This window comes from Diabrotica virgifera, chromosome 5 (assembly GCF_917563875.1).
Source record: "Diabrotica virgifera virgifera chromosome 5, PGI_DIABVI_V3a".
Taxonomy (NCBI): domain Eukaryota; kingdom Metazoa; phylum Arthropoda; class Insecta; order Coleoptera; family Chrysomelidae; genus Diabrotica; species Diabrotica virgifera.
Window position 1 is genome coordinate 128,931,150 of NC_065447.1, and position 27,192 is coordinate 128,958,341.

A 27,192-nucleotide genomic window follows, 5' to 3' on the forward strand; every position below is an offset into this window, starting at 1 on the left:
ACACACACACACACACACACACACACACACACACACACACACACACACACACACACACACACACACACACACACACACACACACACACACACACACACACACACACACACACACACACACACACACACACACACACACACACACACACACACACACACACACACACACACACACACACACACACACACACACACACACACACACACACACACACACACACACACACACACACACACACACACACACACACACACACACACACACACACACACACACACACACACACACACACACACACACACACACACACACACACACACACACACACACACACACACACACACACACACACACACACACACACACACACACACACACACACACACACACACACACACACACACACACACACACACACACACACACACACACACACACACACACACACACACACACACACACACACACACACACACACACACACACACACACACACACACACACACACACACACACACACACACACACACACACACACACACACACACACACACACACACACACACACACACACACACACACACACACACACACACACACACACACACACACACACACACACACACACACACACACACACACACACACACACACACACACACACACACACACACACACACACACACACACACACACACACACACACACACACACACACACACACACACACACACACACACACACACACACACACACACACACACACACACACACACACACACACACACACACACACACACACACACACACACACACACACACACACACACACACACACACACACACACACACACACACACACACACACACACACACACACACACACACACACACACACACACACACACACACACACACACACACACACACACACACACACACACACACACACACACACACACACACACACACACACACACACACACACACACACACACACACACACACACACACACACACACACACACACACACACACACACACACACACACACACACACACACACACACACACACACACACACACACACACACACACACACACACACACACACACACACACACACACACACACACACACACACACACACACACACACACACACACACACACACACACACACACACACACACACACACACACACACACACACACACACACACACACACACACACACACACACACACACACACACACACACACACATTAGTGTTCGTTGGCGTAATACCTTTTGTTATATTCTAAGAGCTAGAGCCGAAAAATCATCGTCATAAGTAATATGAAGTTTGGCATGTGAAATGTGTCTATTTATTGTATATTGATAAATAATTATTACCCCTTTCAGGCTGACACCTCAGTGGATACAGGAAGTAGCAATAAGGGATGAAAGGGGAAAGTTAGTGTAGTCTTTAAAGGTTTTCACCTCCTATTTTGTTAAACCTCCATCGATTTGCATGAAAATTGGTGACTAGTTAGAGTATACCCCAAGAAATAAAAATGATTTGGTGCCAACTTGCACTCTTACCCTGGGGGTGGATACCACCCCTTCTCGGGGGTGAAAACTATTTTATTAAAAATAACCCCACAAATTGATAGAGGGACAAATTATAAGTAAAATTTGTTATATCATGTTATTAAAATAAATCAATACTTTTTGAGAGATTTGTCTGTTTTAAGAGCACATGCGTGAAGTTACGGATGATAAAAAGAACATATTAATTAATTGTATGTTACTAAAATATTATTTTTATATTATATCTATACTATAAATTTAGCAAAAGTGTATTCGAATATGTCAAATGTACCCATAATTGGACACCCCCAGTTTCTGGACATATTCAGTTTATACTGATATAAAAAATTCAATTAAATATCGAAATAATATAAAAATAATATTTTACTAACATACAATTAATTAATATGTTCTTTTTATCATCCGTAACTTCACGCATATGCTCTTAAATAGACAAATCTTTGATCTTTAAGAACTCAAAAAGTATTGATTTATTTTAATAACATGATATAACAAATTTGTCGATCGGATAGCTCAGTGCGACTAGCGGCTGACCCGCACTTCACTTCGCTGTGAGGTACGAGAGTTCAAGCCCAAGCCAGGCCATCGGAAAAACAAAAAGGCTAACGCGTCAGTATAAAATTCTAAATATGAATCTGGCGCTTAGACTGGAATATGCGGGCATCTGATCGACCTATGAGGGAGCAGTACGGCAAGGGATAAGGGCTTGCGGCTCGGTGATACTCCCCCATAGATCCCTACCGAAGGGCGTTGACGCCTAAGAACGGTGTATATACATATAACAAATTTTACTTAAAATTTGTCCCTCTATCGATTTGTGGGGTTATTTTTAATCAAATTATTTTCACCCGCGGGAAGGGGTGGTACTCACCACCAGGGTAAAAGTGCAAGTTGGCACCAAATCAGTTTTATTTCTTGAGGTATGCTCTAACTAGTCACCAATTTTCATGCAAATCGATGGAGGTTTAACAAAACAGGAGGTGAAAACCTTTAATGACTGCACCAAATTTCCCCTTTCATCCCTTATTGCTACTTCCTGTATCCGCTGAGGTGTCAGCCTGAAAGGGATCATAATTGTCAATATACAATGGACACATTTCACAGGAAAAACTCGACATTACTTATGACGATGATTTTTCGGCTCTAGCTCTCCGTCTATTAGTGGATATTAAGGGGCTATCCTAGTGTAAAAGTACCTAATTCATATATACCCCAGGCTGTGGGTGAAAAAACGTGATATAATTCAGGAATTTTTGAAACCTATCAGGTGTTGTAACGGACGATGCCAGGAATAACTTCTACTAAAATGTAACCAAAAATATTGTGCGCTTTTTTTGTAATTTCGATTTTCATTTGTTAAATTTGCAATTTTTATTGATTTTTAATTTTGTAGCTTAGGATATTGATTTTAGAGAAAAACTTTTTAATAGAAAGTTGTAGGAAATTAAAAAACCTACAATTTGAGCTATGGTAAGTTTAATTTCGTTAATTGGTTATTGCAAAACAGACTGCGAAAAGTCCAAAATGGCCGTTTTTTACAATTGCATTATTTATTGTACAAATAATTTTTTTTATTTTTTAAAGCTTTAAAATAAAGATCTTTCAATTCCAAACATAAAAAAAATTTGAAGCCAGATTAACGAATCTGTTGCTTAGATATTATAAATTGTTTATCCCACGAGGTAAAATGTCGAAGGCTATAACTTTTTGAAAAAAAATCGTAGAAAGTTGGTGAAACATCCAATCTCCTTCGAAAGAGTTATATTTTCATATTCTGATGTAAATAAATGCGTAAAACATTTTTAAACCTCTAATTTTTGGATTTGAAAATAAGGGGGAAAATTTCGTTATAAACATTTAGAGCTGAAGCGGCCCTGTACATCCTATGAGTTTTTAACTTACATATTATTGTTGCTGAAGATGAAATGAAGATTTATAAAAAAATAAAAAATTTCTACGACCAACTGAAGCCGAGATAATTTTTGGATTTGAAAATAAGGGGGCAAATTTCGTTATAAACATTTAGAGCTGAAGCGGCCCTGTATATCCGATGAGTTTCTAACTTACAGATTATTGTTGCTAAAGACGAAACAAAGATTTATAAAAAAATTAAAATTTTCTACAACCAACTGAAGCCGAGATAATTGTTTTTTTTTTCTTAAACCATAGTGCCTTTATTTATAACAATTAAGACATTATTTTACAGTCATTGACTAAAGAAAGACTTATGTTATCTTAAAATAAAAATTATTATAAAATATAATCACATTTAATTATTTAAAATTATTTTTTAAATCGGTGCTTTTGCAAGTGGCCGAATTTTGCAAATCGCCCGGCTCGCTTCAAATCCGCGCGCTCGGAAAATTTTTACGTAACTTGTATTAAATGACAGAAAACAATTTAATAATATTACCATTATAATATACAGTCTATTTACCACTGTATTTGTTTTTCTTGATAAACTTTTATATGTGAAATCTAAAAAGAATAGTCACTACAAGAAGAAAAAGTTTTATATTGTATATTATAGTAAGAAGTAACATTATTATTATTATATTTATATAACAATGAAAAAATTAAAAATATAGTTATATATTTCATATATATGTATCATTTTTGTAATATTATTTCTTCAGAAATGAAATTTCACATATAAAAGTTTATCAAGAAAAACAAATACAGTGGTAAATAGATTGTATATTATAACGGTAATATTATTAAAATGTTTTTTGTCAAAATTTAATACAAGTTACGTAAAAATTTTCCGACCGCGCGGATTTGAAGCGAGCCGGGCGATTTGCAAAATTCGGCCGCTCGCAAAAGCACCGATTTTAAAAATAATTTTTAATAATTAAATGTAATTATATTTTATAATAATTTTTATTTTAAGATAATATAAGTCTTTCTTTAGTCAATGACTGTAAAATAATTTCTTAATTGTTATACATAAAGGCACTACGACTTAAGAAAAAGAAAACAATTATCTCGGCTTCAGTTGGTTGTAGAAAATTTTTATTTTTTTATAAATCTTCGTTTTGTCTTCAGCAACAATAATCTGTAAGTTAGAAACTCATAGGATGTACAGGGCCGCTTCAGCTCTAAATGTTTATAACGAAATTTGCCCCCTTATTTGCAAACCCAAAAATTATCTCGGCTTCAGTTGGTCGTAGAAATTTTTTATTTTTTTATAAATCTTTGTTTCATCTTTAGCAACAATAATCTGTAAGTTAAAAACTCATAGGATGTACAGGGCCGCTTCAGCTCTAAATGTTTATAACGAAATTTGCCCCCTTATTTTCAAACCCAAAAATTAGAGGTTTAAAAATGTTTTACGCATTTTTTACATCAGTATATGAAAACATAAATCTTTCGAAAGAGATTAGATGATTCAATAACTTTCTACGATTTTTTTTCAAAAAGTTATAGCCTTCGACATTTGACCTCTTGTTATAAACAATTTATAATATCTAAGCAACAAATTCGTTAATCTGGCTTTACAATTTTTTTTATGTTTGGAATTGAAAGATCTTCATTTTAAAGCTTTAAAAAATAAAAAAAAATTATTTGTACAATAAATAATGCAATTGTAAAAACGGCCATTTTGGACATTTCGCAGGCTGTTTTGCAATAACCAATTAACGAAATTAAACTTACCATAGCTCAAATTGTAGGTTTTTTAATTTACTATGATTACTATGATAATAAATGAAAATCGAAATTAAAAAAAAAGCGCACAATATTTTTGGTTACATTTTAGTAGAAGTTATTCCTGGCATCGTCCTTTACAACACCTGATAGGTTTCTATACCATCAACTAGGGGTTTTTTGATCGGATAAAAAATGTCAATTTGGCGGTTTTTGAAACTGAAAATGTTTTAGCTAATTAAAAAAAATTTCAACAATTCGTCATTTTTCCAAATTTTAATATTTTTCAAAAATCCTAGTTGATGGTATAGGAAATAACTCATATTTCAATAATTACTTTGAAATTTTATGTTTCAGGATCTCTATTAGTCGCAATCACTCCAGCAGTGGGGCCACGTTTTTATTTTCACGGTGCCAGTAGATGGCGCATAAATCGTTTAATTTTCAATATTTTTTTATGACAATTGTTTTGCATATACTTATTTTTATAATAAATGTTCATGCAAATTTTAAAAATAATTGGTACAGTACTTTTTATTTTAGAAATTCCCAAAAAAGTATACGAATTTCGTACTTTTACACTAGGATAGCCCCTTAAGTTAACCAAATTAGAAAATGGATATTAAGTTAAATATTAATATTTATTTATTTTTAATATTAATCACAGGCTAATTATAATTATTAATAAAACAACTTATACAGAAGTAAAAACTTCAAATTGTATTTTGGTATAAAATCGTTTATTTAAAAACTATCTAAAAGTCATCCACATGGATTGAAAAACGTTTTCGTTCTGATCAGAACATCTTCAGTGCCTGGAATGAAGTATTTCCACGTTAGATTAAGGCAAAAAGGTTAAAATTGTGACTGTTAATAAGAAAAGTATGTGGAGAATACTTACATTCCGCAAAGTAGTTGTAACTAGCACACCAATGAAGGTGGTAACTTCATAATATATGGCTTACATTATAAATTTTAATAAAATATTGTGACTACTAGTCGATGTTAAGAGATTAAATTATGTATGTGCCTAAAGAGCAACATGCTTCCCTGCTCGAAAAAACTAGGTACTTGCCATTTCAATTAGCACAGACCAACTGATATAAAAGGAAATGGAATGACAAAGAGTGATATGACAAGACAAGGTAAAGTCAATTTTTGGTTACGAACTTCAAAAAGTGAAGTTTTAATTTTTGTATTTTAATTAAAATGTAAAGGTTGTTAATGACTGATTGGAAATATAATTAAAACTGTTTAAAAATATGTTGAGAATCTATTGTAAAGTCTAAATTAGCAACTCTCTAATCCAGAAAAAACTTTTGGTTTGTTGGAAATAAGAATGGTATATTTCATGGTTAGAAGCGTGACGTCATCGATTGTAAAATGAAAAGGTGAAAGTTTAATTTAGTATAATAGAATGAGATATATACTATATAGTAAACAATACATGACCTGAAGTGGAGAGATTGGATGGTAAATAAAGCAGATTTTAATTTTAAATGTTATAGATGTATGTACTGTTGGTTGCCTAACATGATGTGGAATGTTTAAATTTAGCTGTATACTGTTGTAATGATGATTCTGTCTGTTAAAATTGGAAAGGAAATTGTGGAAAAATTAAAGTTAAAGTAACTACAAGAATACAGATCAGGAGTAAATGACAATATTAAAGAAATAATTGTAAACAATGGAATTAATAAAATAGGTAATGAATTAGTAACGAAAAGGGAAATAAAATATGTGACAGCAAAATCTAATTACACTTTATGTTGTTTACGATGGAATAAAATAATTCAAGGAAAAATACCATGAAGGCTTCCAGCAGAAGTGGTTAATGTATGGGTGAATAATGGAATGATAGCTAACTAATATAGGTTAAATTATGTGTTAGTGTCAATATGTAATGGAGAATCTAGAATGACTGGGTATCTGAGATAGCGAACTATGAGTTTGATGTGGTATATGGTAGGGGAGTGAACAAACTGAACCAAGTTTGATGTAATTTTAGTGCAAGTTTATAATCTTAAATGACAGAGATGTTAACCAGAATTAAGAATGATGCAAAAGAACTAATATGAAATTAAATTAAAATAGCCGAGTATTGTGGGTTGCCTGATATGTAGGTGGAAAAATGAAAAAGGCAACAGAGTGGTATAATGAAATTATAAACTTAAATATTCTAATCTGAAAAAACTGAACTGAATTTAAGCTAATGAATTTAGGTGTGCAATACCTTATTGTTAAGTATAGTCTAAAAAACTTTTTTGAAAGAGAAAAAGGTAACATGAAAATAATAAGAAAAGATAGTAAAGTGTGTAGCAGACCAAAGGAATTGACTGTAGTAGTTATTAAATGAGATGAATGAAGTGAAGGTGACATAACAGGCAACAAAACAAAGTGTTTGTGTGGTAAGGAACATTCCAAAAAGAGACAAGTAAACCAGATCAATATTTGAGGGCTATTATCAATAAGAAACTGAGAGTCTAAATAAATTAAGATAGAATTGGTGATATAAAAGCTGTAGGACCTGAAATGACAGAAACATGAGGCAAGACGAGAAAAACACACAACTAAAGGAATAGAAAATAAGTGTGAAAGAAGATTGGAAATAAAAGAAAAATGAAAGTAAGAAAGTTTCTCCGAATAGTCCCCTTATAGAGCATTTTCAATGTATATAATACCACAGAGCCGGTTCGTATTCTAGAAGATGACTAAAAAAGTAGTACAGATACAAATTTGTATTTGTATTTGTACATATTTGTAAATTCGTATTTTTGTGTAAATAAATGTTTTTGTAATTCTTTAATTCTACTTTTTTCCTGTACTTATAGATCTATTAAATTATCTACTTATTACGAAAAGCAAACTGGAAGAAGTTCTCTGAACAACTAGACCGGACCTTGAGCTGGGTCCCTCCAACCAGCAAACATTATCAGAGGTTTGTGGGCGCAGTAATAAGCACTGCCAAGAAAACCATCACTAGGGGGTATCGCAAAGAATATGTGCCTGGATGGACTGAAACATGTGAAGACTTATACACGAAGTTTCTCGAAAGTGGTGACCGAGAAATAGCCGATGAGCTTTTACACAACATCGATACAGCTAGACGCCAAAAATGGATAAAGACTGTCGAAAACCTTGACTTCAAAAAATTAAGAGTCTAAAATGTCTCCTAACAAGGTTGCCTCCCATATAGTATCTCTATCCAGAGCTCCACGAGATCGAACACATACTACCAACGTGAAAAGAGACTTAAGGGCATTAAAACAAATGAACAGAACGAACTCCGAATATTCAGCAAGAATACTTATTTCTGAAATCACACATGCGCTGAAAGAAATGAAATCAGGTAAAGCACCTGGCTTTGATGGTATCCATCCAGAGTTCTTGATACACAGTGGTGCATACACGAAACAGTGGCTTGCAATGTTCTTTAATGATATACTTCAGTCAGGTAACATTCCTTTCTCACTTAAGCGAACAAAGATAATTGCAATTCCGAAACCGGGCAAATCAAACGATAAGCCAGAAAACTACCGCCCCATAGCTCTACTCAGCATGGTATATAAACTATTAGAAAAGCTTCTCCTCAACAGAATTAGTCACAGGATACTAGAAAATGTCCCCATTGAACAAGCTGGCTTCCGCCCTCATCGAAGCTGTACGGACCAAGTGCTGTCATTAACAACTTTTATAGAAGCTAGTTTTCAAAAGAAACAAAAGACAGCAACAGTATTTATAGATCTAACAGCAGCATATGATACTGTTTGGAGACAGGGATTAATATATAAACTGGCCCGCATTATCCCCTGCAGAAAGATAATTAACCTCATTGACAACATGCTGACCAACAGAGCCTTCCAGGTTATAATGGGAAAGGAGACGAGTAGACAGATGAAACTTAACAATGGTCTTCCACAGGGTTCTGTCCTTGCCCCTTTACTTTTCAGCCTCTATATTGCTGACATGCCTGAAACCGAATCTCGGAAGTTTGGATATGCTGACGACTGGACCCTTGCAACAAGCCACCAATCTTTAGAAACTACAGAAATCACTCTCACGAATGACTTATCCATCCTCAGCGAATACCTTAAGAAATGGAGACTACAGCCAAGTACTACAAAAACTGAAGTATCAGCTTTTCATCTAAACAACAAGTTGGCAAACAGAGAATTGCGAGTGTATTTTAATAACAAGCTGTTAAAACACAATAAATACCCGAAATACCTTGGGGTTACTCTAGACAGAACGCTTACATTCAGAGAACACCTGACGAAAACAGCAGCAAAATTGAAAACACGCAACAATATAATACAGAAACTCTGCGGCACTACATGGGGGTCCACAGCATCAACATTAAGATCCTCTGCTCTTGGCCTGATATATCCGGTGGCAGAATACTGTGCTCCAGTGTGGCTAAATAGCAGGCATACCCACCTGGTCGACACCCAACTAAACCGTACTATGCGTATGATAACAGGCACAATTAAGCCCACCCCTACAATGTGGCTACCTACCCTTAGTAATATAGCACCACCCAACCTACGCCGCGAACATGCATTGGTTAAAGAATATAACAAAATAATGGACAGTCGCCAGCTTCTAGTCCACAACGACATCCCCGATATTCTTGGAAACCGTCTCCGATCCAGGTTACCCCCTCTACAATCTGCTCAAGCGCTGCAGCAATCCTACTTTGACTTAAATACCCGATGGAGAGAAGATTGGGAAAGTAGGACAGATCCACATTACCATAGCCTACCGGACATCATAGGGAAACCTGGCGAATTTGAACGTCCCCGTAAGATTTGGGCAGCCATTAATCGAATTCGAACAAACTGTGGAAGATGCGCCGACTCCCTCCACAGATGGGGTAAACTCCCCTCGCCTTCTTGTGACTGCGGCGCTGCAAGACAGACGATCAGTCACATTGTTCAGGACTGCCCACGCAGAGCATACACAGGCGACCCTATAGACTTTGTAATGGCAACCGAAGGGTCAATCGAATATATAAAAAAATTGGACATCTGTTTGTGATGCATTGTATAATGCATAAATCTAAATATGTTCTGTGATATACTTAAGCCATACGCTAAATAAAAAAAATAAATCTACTTATAAAAATTGCAATGTTGTTAAGGGTGGTTTCTAAGGGTTGAAATATTAGGATATTATAGCTTAAAGCATAAAACAATCATTATGTATCTAATAAGAAGCAAATGTTGACAATATTAAAGTTTAAAATGTTGTTTTATAATTTTTTACAATTAGAGGTAGTTTTCAGCCTTAAAAAAGCAAAAGCGTACAACGGTTCAATATAGAAAATGAACTAGAGGGTGAATTGAGCCTAATCCCAAATTTCTGTACAAATCGATGCTGGACGAAAAAATTGCGACGTTTTGTCATTTTTTCAGTTTCATTTCCTCGACTAAAATGCTATATCGTTAATATCGTATTTCACAGTACCTATTTATGAATTGGATAAAAATAATAAAACCCACAGATTTTCAAATCAAGATGTTTTGGACTTCTGGAATATTCTATTTAGACGGACTTTAAGTTCGTCTACTTAAAACCGGCAACACTGAGCTGCAAGGTTCCATAAGATTTGAATGGGGATATGCTGCTCGCACTGCAAAGTGACTGCGAAACGCACAATAGAACGAAAGTTACTTAAAATTAGTCAATTTATTCATTTCCCGACTTATTTTATCATCATCATAGTGGCTCGAAAATACGATGTGGATCTTGGCCTGCTCGCAAAGAAGTCGCCATCCCTGTCGATTCCTGGCTATCTTCTGATGAGGAGGGAACTTCCCTCCATCTTCTGACCCCTAGAATCTTTAGGTCATCTTTCACATCATCAATCCATCTTCTTCGTGGTCGTCCTCTACTTCTTGTGCCCTCTGGTTTTGAAAAAGTTAATTTCTTAGTGTATTCGTGATCTGGCATTCTAGAAATGTGTCCAGCCTATCTAAGTCTCTGCACTTAACGAATTTCACAATATCTGGATCGGTGTATAACAGATACAGTTCAAAGTTGTATCTTCGACGCCATAGTCCATTTTCGTTTACGGCCCAGACTTATTTTGAACGTGCGTTTTTTATCCCCAAGTAGGGTTGACTGTCACCCCCCAAGTACAAGCAACCAACGGCATAAGTTCAACTTTGAAGTGGAGGGTAAGAAGAACCTAAATCCAAATTTTCAGGCAATTTGGAGTTGACACTGAAAATTACACAATTAACTAATTTTGATGGGAAATAAGCCACAATTTTACTAAAAAATGATATTATTAACGTTTCGACGCCCAAATCGGTTGTCGTTGTCAAAATACAAAAAATATTAATTAATATTTTATTAACGTTTCGACGCCCAAATCGGGTGTCGTCAAAATACAAAAAATATTAATTAATATTTTAATATTTTTTGTAAGACACCCGATTTGGGCGTCGAAACGTTAATAAAATTATTTTTTAGTAAAATTGTGGCTTATTTTCCATCAAAATTAGTTAATTGCAAAAATACCACAAGAAAATAGCTTCAGAACAACATAAAAATTACACCCCAAAACGGTCATTTACTGGGCTAGTCTTGCAAGTCACCTGCACGCAGCTGCTCCGCTCGAGTAGGCAGCGCCTAATTACAACAGCTTGCTCGCAGCTTGAATGGCAAGTGTTCATCGAGCCTAAAGAGTACCCACCGTTAAGTAAAATGCCCTCATTTCCAGAATTCATTTTTTTTAAATTCTTTTACGTTCTGTGATTAAAAAACAAGGTCCAGCTGAATTTAAAACCTCTACCCCACCACCAAAAAAGTCATTTTTTGTTTTTATTTTATTTAGGTGGGGTGAAATTAATTTAACAATTTCAAAAAATTCACACGCATATTTGAGGTTTTTTACTACCAAGGTTCTAGTTGGAATTGAAAAACTGACGTGACATTAAAATGGGAATATCTCAGAAGTCGTTTTTTTAAAATGTGATAGTTTTCTCGTGCATAAGCGATATATTACCTTGTTTGGGATCATATTTTTTCACGACAACTTTATCAGGAATAGGAGGTAACGGTGGTTGAATAGATGGTGGTGGTGGAGGTAAAGCTAATTCCTCTTCTTCTTCTTTTTCTTCATCGGAGCTTTCTTCTTCCATATCTTGAATTCTGGTATCGTCGCGTGTCTTCCGATTGGTTTTGTCCTGCATGCTGCTTAAACCAGCTTCCTGAAAGAAAAATACACACATATTAAATTATACTTATATTCAAATATCCACAGTTACCTTAAGGTCAAGGTATGACAGCCCTGGGCACTAAGGCTATCTGCTCCCGGTGAGGGTGGTTATCCCTTATCCGAGGGGTGGAATAATTGATACGCTTTTACTTGTTGAGTTGTTTTATTTACACTCGCATGAGCATAAGCTGGTAGCACCGCACCCAAAGAACGTCTCGTGTAGAAAGAGACACTATCTTTAATGTGGAAATATTACGTCTGATCAAAATAGAATGACGAATGTCTAATATAATAATAAGAATTCCCTTGTTATAGTTTTGCTGTTTATATATTTAGAAATGCCTATTCAGCATCGACCATGAAAAGTGTTTATAATTGACTCTGCAATTATTAGTGAATCGTGATCTAGGATAACAATATTTATATAATCGAATGAAGGTTGTAATATTGTTATGATGACATTTAAATAACTGAAAGTAATTATCGTAGATAATTACAGGGTGTTTTTAAGATATATCTACTGAGTACAGATGAATTCTTGTACACCTTCCCTTTTTAGGAATTTTCCGACTACGGGGAGGGAAATTTGCAAGTCGAGCTACCAACCCATACTGTGTTGTAATCAATACAAAAAATTTATTTTATATACAAACTTCCTAAGCCTACGCAAATACATAAATAATATAAAATGTTCGTTTAACAACATTGTTTCGTAACACTTGTCACTCACTGTGTTTTCGGATTGTAAGCATATAATCTATTCTTATGTATTTCCTTGATTTTATTGTTTTCTATTCTGATTTTACAATTAACGTTATTTACTTCTGTTATCGTGAAAGGACCTACATAAAGACTATCAAACTTACCATTCTCTTCCCTTTTTACAAGGACTAGGTCTCCTATTTTAAAGTGTTGTGGTGTTGCTTTGAGCTTATTCTTTTCTTGCCGCTCTTTTTTGTGTTTTAATAAGAAGGTTCTGGCTCTCTCGTGTGCGCTTTGTAGTTTGTATCGTAACTCATTGTAGTAGGCATCTATGTTGTAACATGGTTGAATCTCATGTGTAAGGTCTTCCGGTAGGTTAATCTTCCTGCCATATAACAGTTCGAACGGTGTGTATCCATGATACGCGTTAGGGGTTGTATTGTAGCAGTATGTGAACATTCTGCAACACACATCCCAATTTTCTCTGTCTTCGTCTATGAATGCTCTTACGTACTCGTTCAACGTTCTGTGTAGTTTTTCGCAACTTCCAATGGACTGTGGGTGGTATGCCGTTGAAAAGTTGTGTTCTATTTTTAATAGCTTTGTTAATTCCTGCATTACTTCGTTCTTATACTCTGTACCTTGGTCTGTTCTTATTTGCTTCATGAGTCCGTATGTTGGTATGAAATGATCAAAGATTCCTCTTGCTATTGTCTCTGCTTCTTTATTGCACACTGGTATGCTGACCGCGTATTTTGTCAGTTCACACAACATTGTGATACAGTATTTATTACCTTCATTACTTCTCGTGAATGGACCTATTGTATCTATGTATACTATGTCCCATGGTTTGGAAGATGTGTCCGATATTACGAACTCTTCGACATGTGTTCTTTTCGGTTTGTTAATTTGACATTTGTGGCATTGTTTTACGTATTTTCTTACGTCTTTTTCCAAATTTTTCCATCGGAATCTTGCCTTTAGCTTCTTAATTAGTCTGTTATTCCCTACGTGTCCTCCGAACATCGGGTGATTATGGTATTCTCCTATTAATCTGTGTTTTTCTTTGTCATCTTTTATTGTTTCTGGTACTTCACATATGTATATTTCTATATTCTTCAATTTTTTTTTCCTTCTTTAATAAATTCATCAATTGTGCACATTTTAAAAATAATATCATTTACGTATATTTTTACTTTACGTACTGCATTCTCTACCGCCAGCTTATCAAGCTGTACCAACGCTTGGTTTAAATCGAAACGATTCAATCCTGTGGCTATGCTTTTGCTGCATTTTATTTTGTTTTTGGCCCTAATGCTCAGTCTTGGTGAGATTAGTTCTGCTCCAAAGGACAAAATTGGTAGTCTATGCGCCTCTAAATTATTTAGTACCTTCCTTACTGTCTGTTTGGTGGCTTCTGGCTGTAGTGCGAGTTCACTTTCAGCCTTTGTTTGTCTTGCTTCTTTCTCCTTTTCTTTTGCTTGAGCTCTTGTTATAGCTAGTATATGGGCGTTGTCTATGTATAGGTTTTTTAGTTGATGCAATGTTATTCTTGAAAGGCTGTCTGCGTAGTTACTTTTCCCTGTTATATACTCTATTTCGAAGTCATATTCTTCTAGGTCTAATCTGATCCTCGTGAGTTTTGAGGTTGGTTCTTTCATTGCAAATAGGTGTGTCAAAGGTTTATGGTCTGTTTTTACTTTGAATGTTGGTGCTCCATATAGATAACATTTAAAATAATTAATTCCCCAATGAATCGCTAGTAATTCCTTAACGATTATAGGTTTATTACATTCTCCTTTACTAAAACTTCTTGATGCATATGCTATAGGTAGGTCAATTCCGTTGTAATCTTGACTTAGGATTGCTGAACAACTCTCATTGGATGCGTCTGTTGTTAAGATAAACTGTTTGTTGAAATCGGGATATTTTAAAATTGGTGGTTTCGTCAGAGATGCTTTAAGCTTTTTGAATGCTTTTTCACACTCCTCGGTCCACGAAAATTCTACTCCTTTCCTCGATAATTTGTTGAGTGGTCTGCATATTTCCGCAAAATTTTTAATAAAACGTCTGTAATAGTTGCAAAATGCTACAAATCTCTTTGTTTCTTCCGCTGTCTGAGGTGTCGGATATTGTTCAATTACTGCATACTTCTCTTTGTCTGGTGATACTCCCTCTTGAGAAAGATCATGTCCTAAATATGTTACTTCCCTTCTAAAGAATTGACATTTTCCTGGGTTAAGTTTCAAATTGAATTTTCGACATGTCTCGAATGTCTTTTTCAGGTTGTCTAAGTGATGTTTTTCGGATATTCCAATTACTACGATATCGTCCATGTAAAGAAATGCTTTGTCTGGTGTTAATCCTGAAAATGCTATTGACATCATTCTTGAAAAGCTATTTGGGCTTACATTTAATCCAAAAGGTAATCTGGTAAATTGAAATGCTCCATTTTCTGTGCTGAACGATGTGTATTTTCTCGATGATTTTTCTAATGGTATCTGGTGAAAGCCTGACATTAAGTCTATAACTGAAAACCATTTTGCTCTTCCTAGTTGATCTAATATCGAATCTATTCTTGGTAATGGAAATTTGTCTGTAACTATCTTCTTGTTCAGTTGTCTAAAATCTATGCATAATCTCCATGCTTTTCCTCCATCTATAGCTTTTTTCGGTACCAGTACTACTGGGCTGTTGTACTCGGATGTAGATGGTTCTATGATTCCTTGGTCTCCTAGGTTTTGTACTTGTCGATTTAATTCCTCTGTTTGCGCATGAGGTGTCCTATAATTCTTGATATATACCGGAGTTTGGTCTTTAACTCTTAGTTTTTGTTCGTAGAAATTGTTACAGGTTAACATATCATGCCTTAGGGCGAATATGTCTGAATATTCCTCGCATAACGATACTAAGTTGTCTCGTATGTATTCTGGTATGTCTAATTTCAGTGATTCTCGTAATTCTTTTTTTCTGTCCTTGCTGTCGTTGACTAGCCTATATATATTGAATAGTTTAATATCCAACGTCCTGATTGTGCTTGCGTCTACATTTACTGTTTCGTACGTTGTGTTCAAAATTTTGATGTATGGATTATTACTTGAAATAATTGCTCTTGCTATGAATATTCCTGGTTGTATTTCTTGCTGTTCCACTATCCTGTCTTTCTTTAACGTTTGAAAAATTTTTACGAGTCTGTAAATTTCACATCTAGGCGGTATTATTATGGTGTCATTGTCTATATTATCCAGAATTTTCGTACTAATGTAACAATCGTTGTCCTCTTTAATGTGCATTTTAAGGTTTGCGTAATCTAGTATACATTGAAAGTTAGAAATAAAGTCTCTCCCAATGATTCCGTCTGTTGGAATTGGAAAGTTAGGTTCTACCAATTGAAAGATGTGTTCGAATCGAGTTCCTTTTACTTCGAGTGTTGTCTCAACTTCTCCCATTGTTTGCAACTCTCCTTTAGTGACTCCTTTTATTTTCGCCTTTGTGTTTGGTTTCACCTGTTCCTTCATAAAATCTTGTGAACATTTTAGTATTGAAATGTCAGCTCCTGTGTCTATGATAAAAGTGCTTGTGTTTTCAAGAATTCCTGTTTTCATTCGTACAAAGTTCGTTAGGTTTAGGTCGAAGTTGTAAATGTTATATTTTATTTCTGCCTGTGTGCTTCCAACTTCTTGTTCATTCAAAACCCCAACTGCTGGTTTTCTTGCTCTTCTTGACTGTCCTCTATTTCTAGTAACCTTAAGTTCCTGTTACGTCCGCCTCTCTGGTTTCCTCTGTATGTTTGATTGTTAAATTGTCTGTATCCTCTGTTCGAATAATTTCGTTGATTGTCCGTTGCTTCTCCTTCGTTCCGTTGTCCGAAGTTATTTCTTCTTCCTCTGTCATATTTGTTATGGTATCCTCTTCTGTATTGCTGCTGTCCTCTCTTATTCTCGTAGTTTGTCCTATAATTTAAGACTCTTCCTTGTGCATTTTCTTCAGTCGTATCGATCGACAAAAATTTAGATACTACTTCCTGCGGTGATGTAAAGTTACCTGCTTCCAGTATTAGCTTAGCTTTCTCTGCATTAGCGTTTCGTTTCATTGTTGTTACTACTGCTTCCGTCGTATATTTCTTTGCTAAGTCAAGTGGCATTCCTTCCGCTATGTATGCTACTTTTAATTGTTCTGCTAACTCTTCCACTTCAGATGCGTACACTGCTGCATCTCTATGCCCTTGCCTTTTTTTGGCTAATTTGGCTATTAAATTCTTCGGATTATCACCTTTTAATTCTTTCTTTAGTGCTTCAGCTATCCGTGGAATCGTATCTTCTGTGGTTATTAGGTTCCTAGCCTTATTGGTGAGTCGCGTTTTTATTAGCGTTACAGCTGTGTCTTCATGACCTTCTGCCAATTTTCCAAGTAGTTCTAACGCGTCTAAAAATGGTTGTAATTTCCCTGCGCTTCCATCGAACTCGTTGGGCAATATCTTGCTTGCGATATTCAAAAATTCATTGATTGTCAAAGCCATGTTTAATAAGAGAGGGACAGTAGAACCACTCTCCGAAAAATTGGAAGTAAAGTCTGTAGTCGCCCATGGCGACCGCGCAATGTTGGCAGTCGCATTTGCCCCACTCTCGCATTGCAAGCCGCATAGAAATGTACGGATTTTAACAGGGAAAACCCGCATCCACCACTGGTGAATTACCAATTGCTGCCGGTATTACTTCTTGAGATCAAAGCGCCGACAGAGGAGTATGACAGCCCTGGGCACTAAGGCTATCTGCTCCCGGTGAGGGTGGTTATCCCTTATCCGAGGGGTGGAATAATTGATACGCTTTTACTTGTTGAGTTGTTTTATTTACACTCGCATGAGCATAAGCTGGTAGCACCGCACCCAAAGAACGTCTCGTGTAGAAAGAGACACTATCTTTAATGTGGAAATATTACGTCTGATCAAAATAGAATGACGAATGTCTAATATAATAATAAGAATTCCCTTGTTATAGTTTTGCTGTTTATATATTTAGAAATGCCTATTCAGCATCGACCATGAAAAGTGTTTATAATTGACTCTGCAATTATTAGTGAATCGTGATCTAGGATAACAATATTTATATAATCGAATGAAGGTTGTAATATTGTTATGATGACATTTAAATAACTGAAAGTAATTATCGTAGATAATTACAGGGTGTTTTTAAGATATATCTACTGAGTACAGATGAATTCTTGTACAAAGGTATGCGTAAAATAAGTCGATCCATTTGAGCGTATGTCCCAAAAACAATCGGATCACTAAGTAAAAAACTTATCGAATCTTAATTTTAACTTTCATTGAAAATAGAGAGGGGAATGATAAAAAGATACAACAGAAAATTTATTTAAACTAAGTACGAGTATAGGTACTGTGCCCACGACAAATTCAAAATTTTATTATGTTTGTACTTAAAACAAATACATACATAAAGTACACCAAAGAGCTGTAAGTTTATTGACGAACTGTGACTACAATAATAGTTGATATTATATTTATAATACAAAGACACCAATTGCTGAAACCAGAATGCAGTGCTGGGTGCCGTAAAGTTAATAAAAATTACGAGTAAAATAATATAGTATGTAGCTAGTAAAACACGTATTATAGGGACTGACAAGCGTGTTACACTAACAGACGATTACAAGTTAAGGAAAATAAGAAAAATTGTCCGTTATCTTACCATAACTGGTGGTTCTTCCTCATCACTCTCTAATTGCATTTCGATATCTTCCCCTTCTTCTATCCTCTCTTGAATTAAAATACGGGCTCCGACTTCTTCAGGGGTAGTTGGAGCCGGAAAATTTCCAATTTCGAAGGGTTGGTAGTCAACAGTTTCGACGACTACAAACTCATGCCAGTCAATTTGTGCATACGCAACTAAAACAAATAAAAAATAATAACAAACGTAAATATGTGGATATGACATATTAGATGTAAAATATATCATCATCACCATCAGCTGTTTCGAGTATATTACTATTGCAATTTTTAATATTGCAATTTTGCAATAGATTGTTAATGTTTTTTGTTTCACTTCATTATATTTTATTTATATTGACGATTTATATAATTTTAGTAAATTGTATTTTTTATTGTTCTTATTTATGTTTCTTGTAATCTTTGTCTATAAAATTGTTAAATTTTTCATGAGAATAAAGCATATTTCTATTTCTATATAACATAGGTATCCTGTAAATAATTCCATTGCATCTGATCTTCAATACCTTGAATAAGCATCGTGTCGAGGTAAATTCAAAAATTTGTTTTTCCATCTTGCATCTGACTCTGGCAACATAGCATGTCCAGTTCCATTTCAGCATTATAATTCTTTTAACCGCGTCCGAACCATGATTTTTTTCTTGTTTGACATGAAACTGTGTCTGAGAGATATATTCAACATTGACCTCTCCATTGATTAAAATTTAGAAGGAAAAACCCTCTAGTTGGCTTTTATACTATAGTTATAACAACGTATTATTGAAGTAAAAACTTCTGTTGTAAGTGGTATGTTAAATTTATTAAAATTATCCAAATGGATTATTCAACATCACAAAATGTTTTCGGTCATGTCTGACCATTCTCAGTATGAAACCTAATAATAAGTAAACCACTTTATAGCAAAAGGAGTGAAATTTTGACCGTTGAAATATTTGAACATGTGGTTACTTACGACCAGTGTACATGTAGTTGAAACTAGCCATAGTAATAGGTCTAAAGACTGTTAAATTACATTGATAAACCATTCTTTTGGTTATAAAAATTAAAATGTGTATATTTTTTATATACAGGGTTTTCGATAACATAGTAGCAGTCCAAACTTATGATTTTTTTTTTTAAATGGAACACCCTATATTTTATTTTACATTCGAAATCTTCTTAACTTCCTCATCGCAAAAATATAAAGGTTTGTTATGTTATACAGGGTATTCACAAAATTATAACCAATTTTCTATGAAAATCGTAACAAGTTCAGCTCCCTGTATAAATAAAAATAAGCACAACAGCAATGGTTTATTGGTGCCATATTTTTTTGTTGATTGTCAAAATTTTTAAGAATTGTTGATATTGCTAATTTTCTTTATATCGAATACAGGGTGAGTCAAAACGCAAGTACATTCTTTTCTCGGAAATTTTAAATGGAACACCCTGTATTTTAACATAAGTACCAGTATTGTACTTTAATTTTTATATAATATTCTCTATGCCCAAATTCGTTAGGTTTCTAGATATTTTCATTTTTCAGAGCAAATTAATCATTAGGTGTCTAACCTAATAATCAAGTTGCGCCAATTAACTGAACCGTTTTTCTGAAACGTAGCTTCATCTCCAAATAGTACATTATCGAAGAAATCTCTCTGTCAATTGATTTTATCTAAGGACAATTCCCAAAGTAATATTCTCTTTTCAGAATCTTCCTAAATTAATTCTTGGTACCATTGAATGCGGTAAGGGTGCATTCTGGAAATAATTTGTATACTTGTACGTTGATTTTCAGTAACTGCCAGCAACCCAGCTATTTCGTTTTCCTCTGTTGCAGTATTTTTTGTTCGTCCGTGTTTTTCGTACATAACTAAACCAGTGCGGTTAAAAACCAATCTTTAATTTTTCAAAACTTGCTGTTGTAGGTTGTCGTATTTCAGGGAACCTTTCATAATAAATTCTTACTGATAATAACGCACTTTTATTGCACTCCCCCAATTCCAGAAAAATTAGAATATCTCGAAAACTAACAAATTTAGACATAGGGAATATTATACAAAAATTAAAGTACGGTAATGGTACTTCTCGATAGTGGCATAAAATACAGGATGTTCTATTTAAAATGGCTGAGAAATGTACTTGCGTTTTGACTCACCCTGTATTCGATATAAAAAAAATGGCAATATCAACCATTCTTAAAAATTTTGACAAGCAACAAAAAAATATGGCACTAATAAACCATTGCTGTTGTGCTTATTTTTATTTATACAGGGAGCTGAACTTGTTACGGTTTTCATAGAAAATTGGTAATACATTTGTAAACACCTTGTATAACAAAACACACCTTCATATTTTTGTTATGGGAAAGTTGAGAAGATTTCGAATATAAAATAAAATATAGTGTGTTAAATTAAAAAAAAACACAAGTTTGGTCTGACACTATGTTATCGAACACCCTGTAACATTCTAACTAATTTTGTAATGTGAAGCTCAAAGTTGGCTACAATTTTTGTTATTAAGTTTTATTGCTATCTATTACTATAGCGGATCTACTGAGCTTTATCACACTAATCAATCAAAGGCGGTCATGAACTCGTAAGTAAAATCCATCAATTAATATCTAAGGCCTGGTAACAAGAAATAATGCCGAAAGAATGGCGTGGTAGTATTATTGTACCAATACACAAAAAAGGAATCATGCATGAACTAAAAGGACTCTCACTAATCAACACTACGTATAAAATATTGGCTTCGGTATTATTAAAAAGATTACTACCATACGCATACGCCAAAGAAATAGTTGGTGACTACCAGTGTGGTTTCAGGCCTGGAAGATCGACTATTGATTAAATATTTACAAAAAGACAAATGCTTGAAAAGTATTGGGAGTATAATCAGGACGTGCATCAGATCTTTATAGATTTCAAACAGGCTTATGATTCAATTAATCGTGCAACATTATGGAAGGCAATGATCGAGCTCGGCGTACCCAAGAAACTAACTGCGGTAACACAAATGTGTGGAAGTAACTCTTTTGCACACGTTAGAATAGAAGGAAAAATATCAAATCCTTTCACCGTAAATTCTGGACTGAGACAGAGAGATCCGTTGTCCTCGTTGTTTTTTTAACCTGGCCTTAGAATATGTCATGCGAAAAATTTATCCAAAAATTAAACCAAACATAACTGCTGGGGGAGCAAAAATCATACTTTTATTTGCCGATGACTTAGAGGCAGTGGCACAATCAACATTAGAAGTTAAGGATATTGTCTCGAGCTTTGAAGAAGCTGCATTAAACATCAATCCAAAAATAAATCAAGACAAAACAAAATACATGGTCGTCTCAAAACAAGAACGACGGCGAATAAGGCAAAACATTATTATAAACGATCATAACTTCGAAGTGGTTAAAGAATTTAAATATCTAGGAGCAACAATCACAAATGACAACAAAACAGAGCGAGAAGCTGAAACGCGAATAATGGCAGGAAACAGATCTTTCTTGCAATGCAATATCTAAAAGTCAAAACTTCTTTTACGAGGTGCAACAATCCAGATATACAGGGTGAGTGATGAGGAACTGTACAAACTCCCACCTAGTATGGAGGCCCCTATGGGGAATAACAAATGACCATTAAAAAGTGCCTGCTCCCATTGTGTAATAATATACAGGGCAAGTTGTTAATTTTTACAGAAATTTGTATTAGTCATAATTTTTGAACGGTAAGATCGATGTGTCTCTTATTTTGGTCAATTGTTACACTATTACCACCCAATCAATTGACTTATTCAAACTAGAAAAAATCAGGTCCGGCTTTAAGAAATTAGTTCGTTTTGGCATTAGAAAAAATTTCACCCTGTATACGGTTTTTAAATCTCTAATAATAATTTTACAAATTAGACAAATAGGCAATTAAAATGGTATATTTATTTTTTCCCCACACAATTACTTAATTTTTTATAAAAAATCAAATTTGACTATGAATTAAAAGTTTGGTAATAGACCTGGATCCCGCGTAAGAAAGAAAAGTTGATTAATAGCAAGCTGAAAATTTGTTAATAGCTTAACGGTGTCTAGTCGGACAAACATTGATGCACGGGAACACTGGAACAGGGGAAGTTTTAATGGTGGAGCATGATAAACGTGTCGTCCTGACAAGTTTATGATGGTGAAAAATAGCAAGTTGTTTTTTAATTTATTCAATAGCCAACGTTATATAATATATGAAAAAATGTTTGTCCGACAAAAATGTTGGGCATTTTAACGAGTCCGACACGTAGAACATGTCACATCACAGGAATTAGGTTGGTGATGAATAGCAGTCTGATTTTTGCATGAGAGTTTAATGAAAGGTTAAAAAAGCAATTGGAAGTTCTGTCGGACAAAATTAATGGGAAATTTTCCTAGTCGGACATTCTAAACATGTAAGATATAGACAAAAATGTTGGTGATAAATAGCAAGCTAATTTTGATTTGTTTATGTACAAATTATATTTTGTACCGCAAAAAGTTATATGTCGGACAAAAAGTTTGGGCAAATCGAAGGAAATAAATAAAAAACATTTTTTCAGAATGACTTAGTCACATATTGATAAAGCTATTTTAGTTGTATATTATTATTTATATTCACAAATTTGCATGTGCATATATATACATGCACACTCCAAAAACAGAGAGGTAAGTATCAATGCATGTATATATTGCAAAACAATTATTTTTTTGGGCGAGTCTGTTCTTGATATTCTCAAAATGACAATAAAAAATACCAAAGAACATGTGAAAGCAATCTCTTAGGGTTTTCTAATTAGGCGCATCAGAAAGTACGGAAAATTTCCTACAAAAAACGTTGTATACATTTTTTTTTCATACTCAAATCTTAACCCTGTAAACGACATTGAAAAATGTGAAGGGTCTAAAACTTCGGTGCTTATAAGAATACAAGTAAATATGACACATTATGCTTAGAAGTATGTACTAGAAGGCTGCATTTGTCAGTGTGACACTTTGTGCTATACAAAGTAGTATTTGAAAGTACATGGTCTCTGAGTTTCTGTTTGCCACGTGTGTTGGAAGTTAAAATTTATATTAACTATGGAATGTTTTTGTGTCTATTTTTGAGTGTCAACAGTTTAAATTTTAAGTCGCCAAATCAAAAGTGAAACCATTCAACGGAACATTTTTGAGTAATTTTCGAACATTTTACAAAGTTAGTAAAATACTTGGTTATCAATTCAATGAGGTTCAGTTGCCAGATAATTGTGAAAATTCTATTGAATATCATTCTTCGTGCTATAATGCTTTGCTTGATTGAAAAAGGGTACCTAAATAAATTATTACTAAAATTGTATAACGTAATTTTTCTCAACTTTCTACACATGAAATATAAATGTAATTAATATGTCACATGGCTAGAAATAATTTGCTGCCAAAATAAATCGATTAGTTTAAATTTGAAGTTACGATTGCAATTTATTATGAATTATTGTCGAAAGTGACAGTTTTTCTTAAATGGAAATGTATTCATAGACATAAGGGTAGACAGGGAATAGAGTGCAAAAAGTCGATAGGTGGTCTATCTATCTCTTTTAACCAAGCGATCCCGCGCATGTGGCAGACAAAGATAGCTAGACCACTGAATCCATAATATAATTTGCCTGATCTACTAAAAAAGAATTACAGTGAGGTATCTAAATGATGTTGAGATAAATCGAAAAATATCGATTGTAATTGATTGCAGGTACTTTTGACATAGAATAATCACCCCTTATGAAATTTCAAAAATTATTTTTTTAAATTGTCCGACTACAAAATCTACCCCTTATTTTTTTCCGACAACAGTCATTCTTGGTAAGGAATAATTTACTTAATTAAATTTCGTCTTTGTCGGAAAGCTATTTATCACCAGCATTTTTGTCTATAGCTTACCTGTCTAGAATGTCCGACTACGAAAACTTCCCATTATATTTGTCGGACAGAACTTCCAATTGCTTTTTTAACCTTTCATTAAACTCTCATGCAAAAATCAGATTGCTATTCATCACCAACACAATTCCTATGATGTGACATGTTCTACATGTCGGACTCATTAAAAAGCCCAACATTTTTGTCGGACAAACATTTTCTCATATATTACATAACGTTGGCTATCGAATAAACTTAAAAACAACTTGCTATTTTTCACAATCATAAACTTGTCAGGACGACACGTTTATCATGCTCCACAGTTAAAACTTCCCCTGTTCCAGTGTTCCCGTGCATCAAAGTTTGTCCGACTAGAAACCGTTAAGCTATTAACAAATTTTCAGCTTGCTATTAATCAACTTTTTTTTTCTTACGCGGGATCCAGGTCTATAAAGTGAACCACAGATTTAAAAAAATTAACTTTTATTGCAAAAATTAATTTTTTTTTAACAAATATTTAATTTATAAGTTACCACCCAATTAACTGATTTATTCAAACTAGAAAAAAATCAGGCCCGGATTTAAAAAATTAGTTCGTTTTGGTCTTAGAAAAAATTTCACCCTGTATATGGTTTTTGAAAACTAATAAGAATTTTACAAATTACATAAATAGGCAGGCCCTTTAAAAGCTCTTTTTTAAAGGCCTTTTAAAGCTCTGGAGAGATTAGGAAATGCCGAAAGATCTTAATCTCGATGAAGGAAAAATCCGAATCTGCACCTCCACGTGGTATAAGGTGGGCAACATCAATTAGACCGGTCTAGTTAGACTCAAAAATAGGAGTGAGGCTACAATAATTACCATCAAGCTGAAAATTGGCAGGATTGTTCAAAATACCATCATAAATGAAATCTTAAAAGTCCTCATAAATCAGACCCGTGCTAAAAAATTTACGCCGGGTCAAAGGTCACCAAATATGGTTTTAAGCGATTTTCAACGAAACGGTAAGTTTTATCGTAAAATTAGCTCTAACAAAAAATGTAGGTTAGATAATTATCTATAAAAAATATCTTAATAGTTTTTTTCCTAAGAGCCACTCTTTTTGAGATATAGTCCTGTCGCCAAGGGGGGTACAACGGCCTCCTGTATTCAGATGGACTTACCCAAGTTTTTTTTTATGTATTTTGACCTGTAGAACACGAATTTTTTGGGTAACAGTTGATCCGGATGTCGATAAGATTGTTATAAACCAAGAAGTTGAGGAATCACATAACAGCGATTTCTCGCAAAACAAAACATTTGTTTGTATTTTTTGGGCCATTCTAACCAAAAAATGTTCCTACAAATTTTTTCTTAGGATGCATAGTTTTCGAGATAAACGCGGTTGAACTTTCAAAAAATCGAAAAATTGCAATTTTTGAACCCGAATAACTTTTGATTAAAAAATAAAATAGCAATTCTGCTTACCGCCTTTAAAAGTTTAAGTAAAATTTTATCTGTTTTGAATATTTGCATTGCTAAAAATTAATTTTTTGATTGTTAAAAAAAGCTATAAACACATAGTGTTTCCCGTGCCTAATACATGCGTTTTAATGCATGCTACGTAGAAATAGCGCCGCTTGCACTTTTACCTCCTCTACCTACTCATTCGATTTTAAATGAGAAATCATTGAAAACATCACTCAAGCACTAGGTGTTTATAGCTTGTTTTAACAATAAAATAATAAATTTTTAGCAATACAAATAATTAAAACTGATATAATTTGACTTGAACTTTCAAATGCGGTAAGCAGAATTGCTATTTTATTTTTTAATCAAAAGTTATTCGGGTTCAAAAATTGCAATTTTTCGATTTTTTGAAAGTTCAACCGCGTTTATCTCGAAAACTATGCATCCTACGAAAAAATTTGTAGGAACATTTTTTGGTTAGAAAGGCCCAAAAAATACAAAAAAATGTTTTCTTTTGCAAGAAATCGCTGTTATGTGATTCCTCAACTTCTTGGTTTATAACAATCTTATCGACATCCGGATCAACTGTTACCCAAAAAATTCGTGTTCTACAGGTCAAAATACATAAAAAAATCTTGGGTAAGTTCATCTGAATGCAGGAGGCCGTTGTACCCCCCCTGGCGACAGGACTAATACAACGATTCAAAGAGTTGAAAGACTTCTGTCATATGCATTAGTACACCAGGTATATACATCACTGAAGCTGTAATACAAGTAAACATAATATTCTATCGGTCAACTTAACTTATATTACACATAATAATATAAGATTATAAATATGATAATGTTTCTACTATACAGCTTGCGGTCTACCGAGGGATGCAATGTATAAGCTGTATTATATTACAGTGCCAACAACAAATCTTTACAAAGTGAATGTAACGCGAAAA

The 27,192-nt window shown here is 34.2% G+C and overlaps 1 protein-coding gene across 2 annotated transcripts in view; it reads right to left on the minus strand.

Moving 5' to 3' along the window:
* Positions 1-27,192, minus strand: part of LOC126884388 (splicing factor 3A subunit 1) — a 1,074,980-nt gene that overhangs the window by 532,394 nt on the left and 515,394 nt on the right. For both annotated transcript variants that reach the window (XM_050650305.1, XM_050650306.1), the window contains 2 exons: positions 18,874-19,070; positions 12,251-12,455 (listed from right to left, as the gene is read on the minus strand). In XM_050650305.1, the coding sequence (XP_050506262.1) occupies positions 12,251-12,455; positions 18,874-19,070 (402 nt within the window). The remainder of the gene's footprint in view (positions 1-12,250; positions 12,456-18,873; positions 19,071-27,192) is intronic.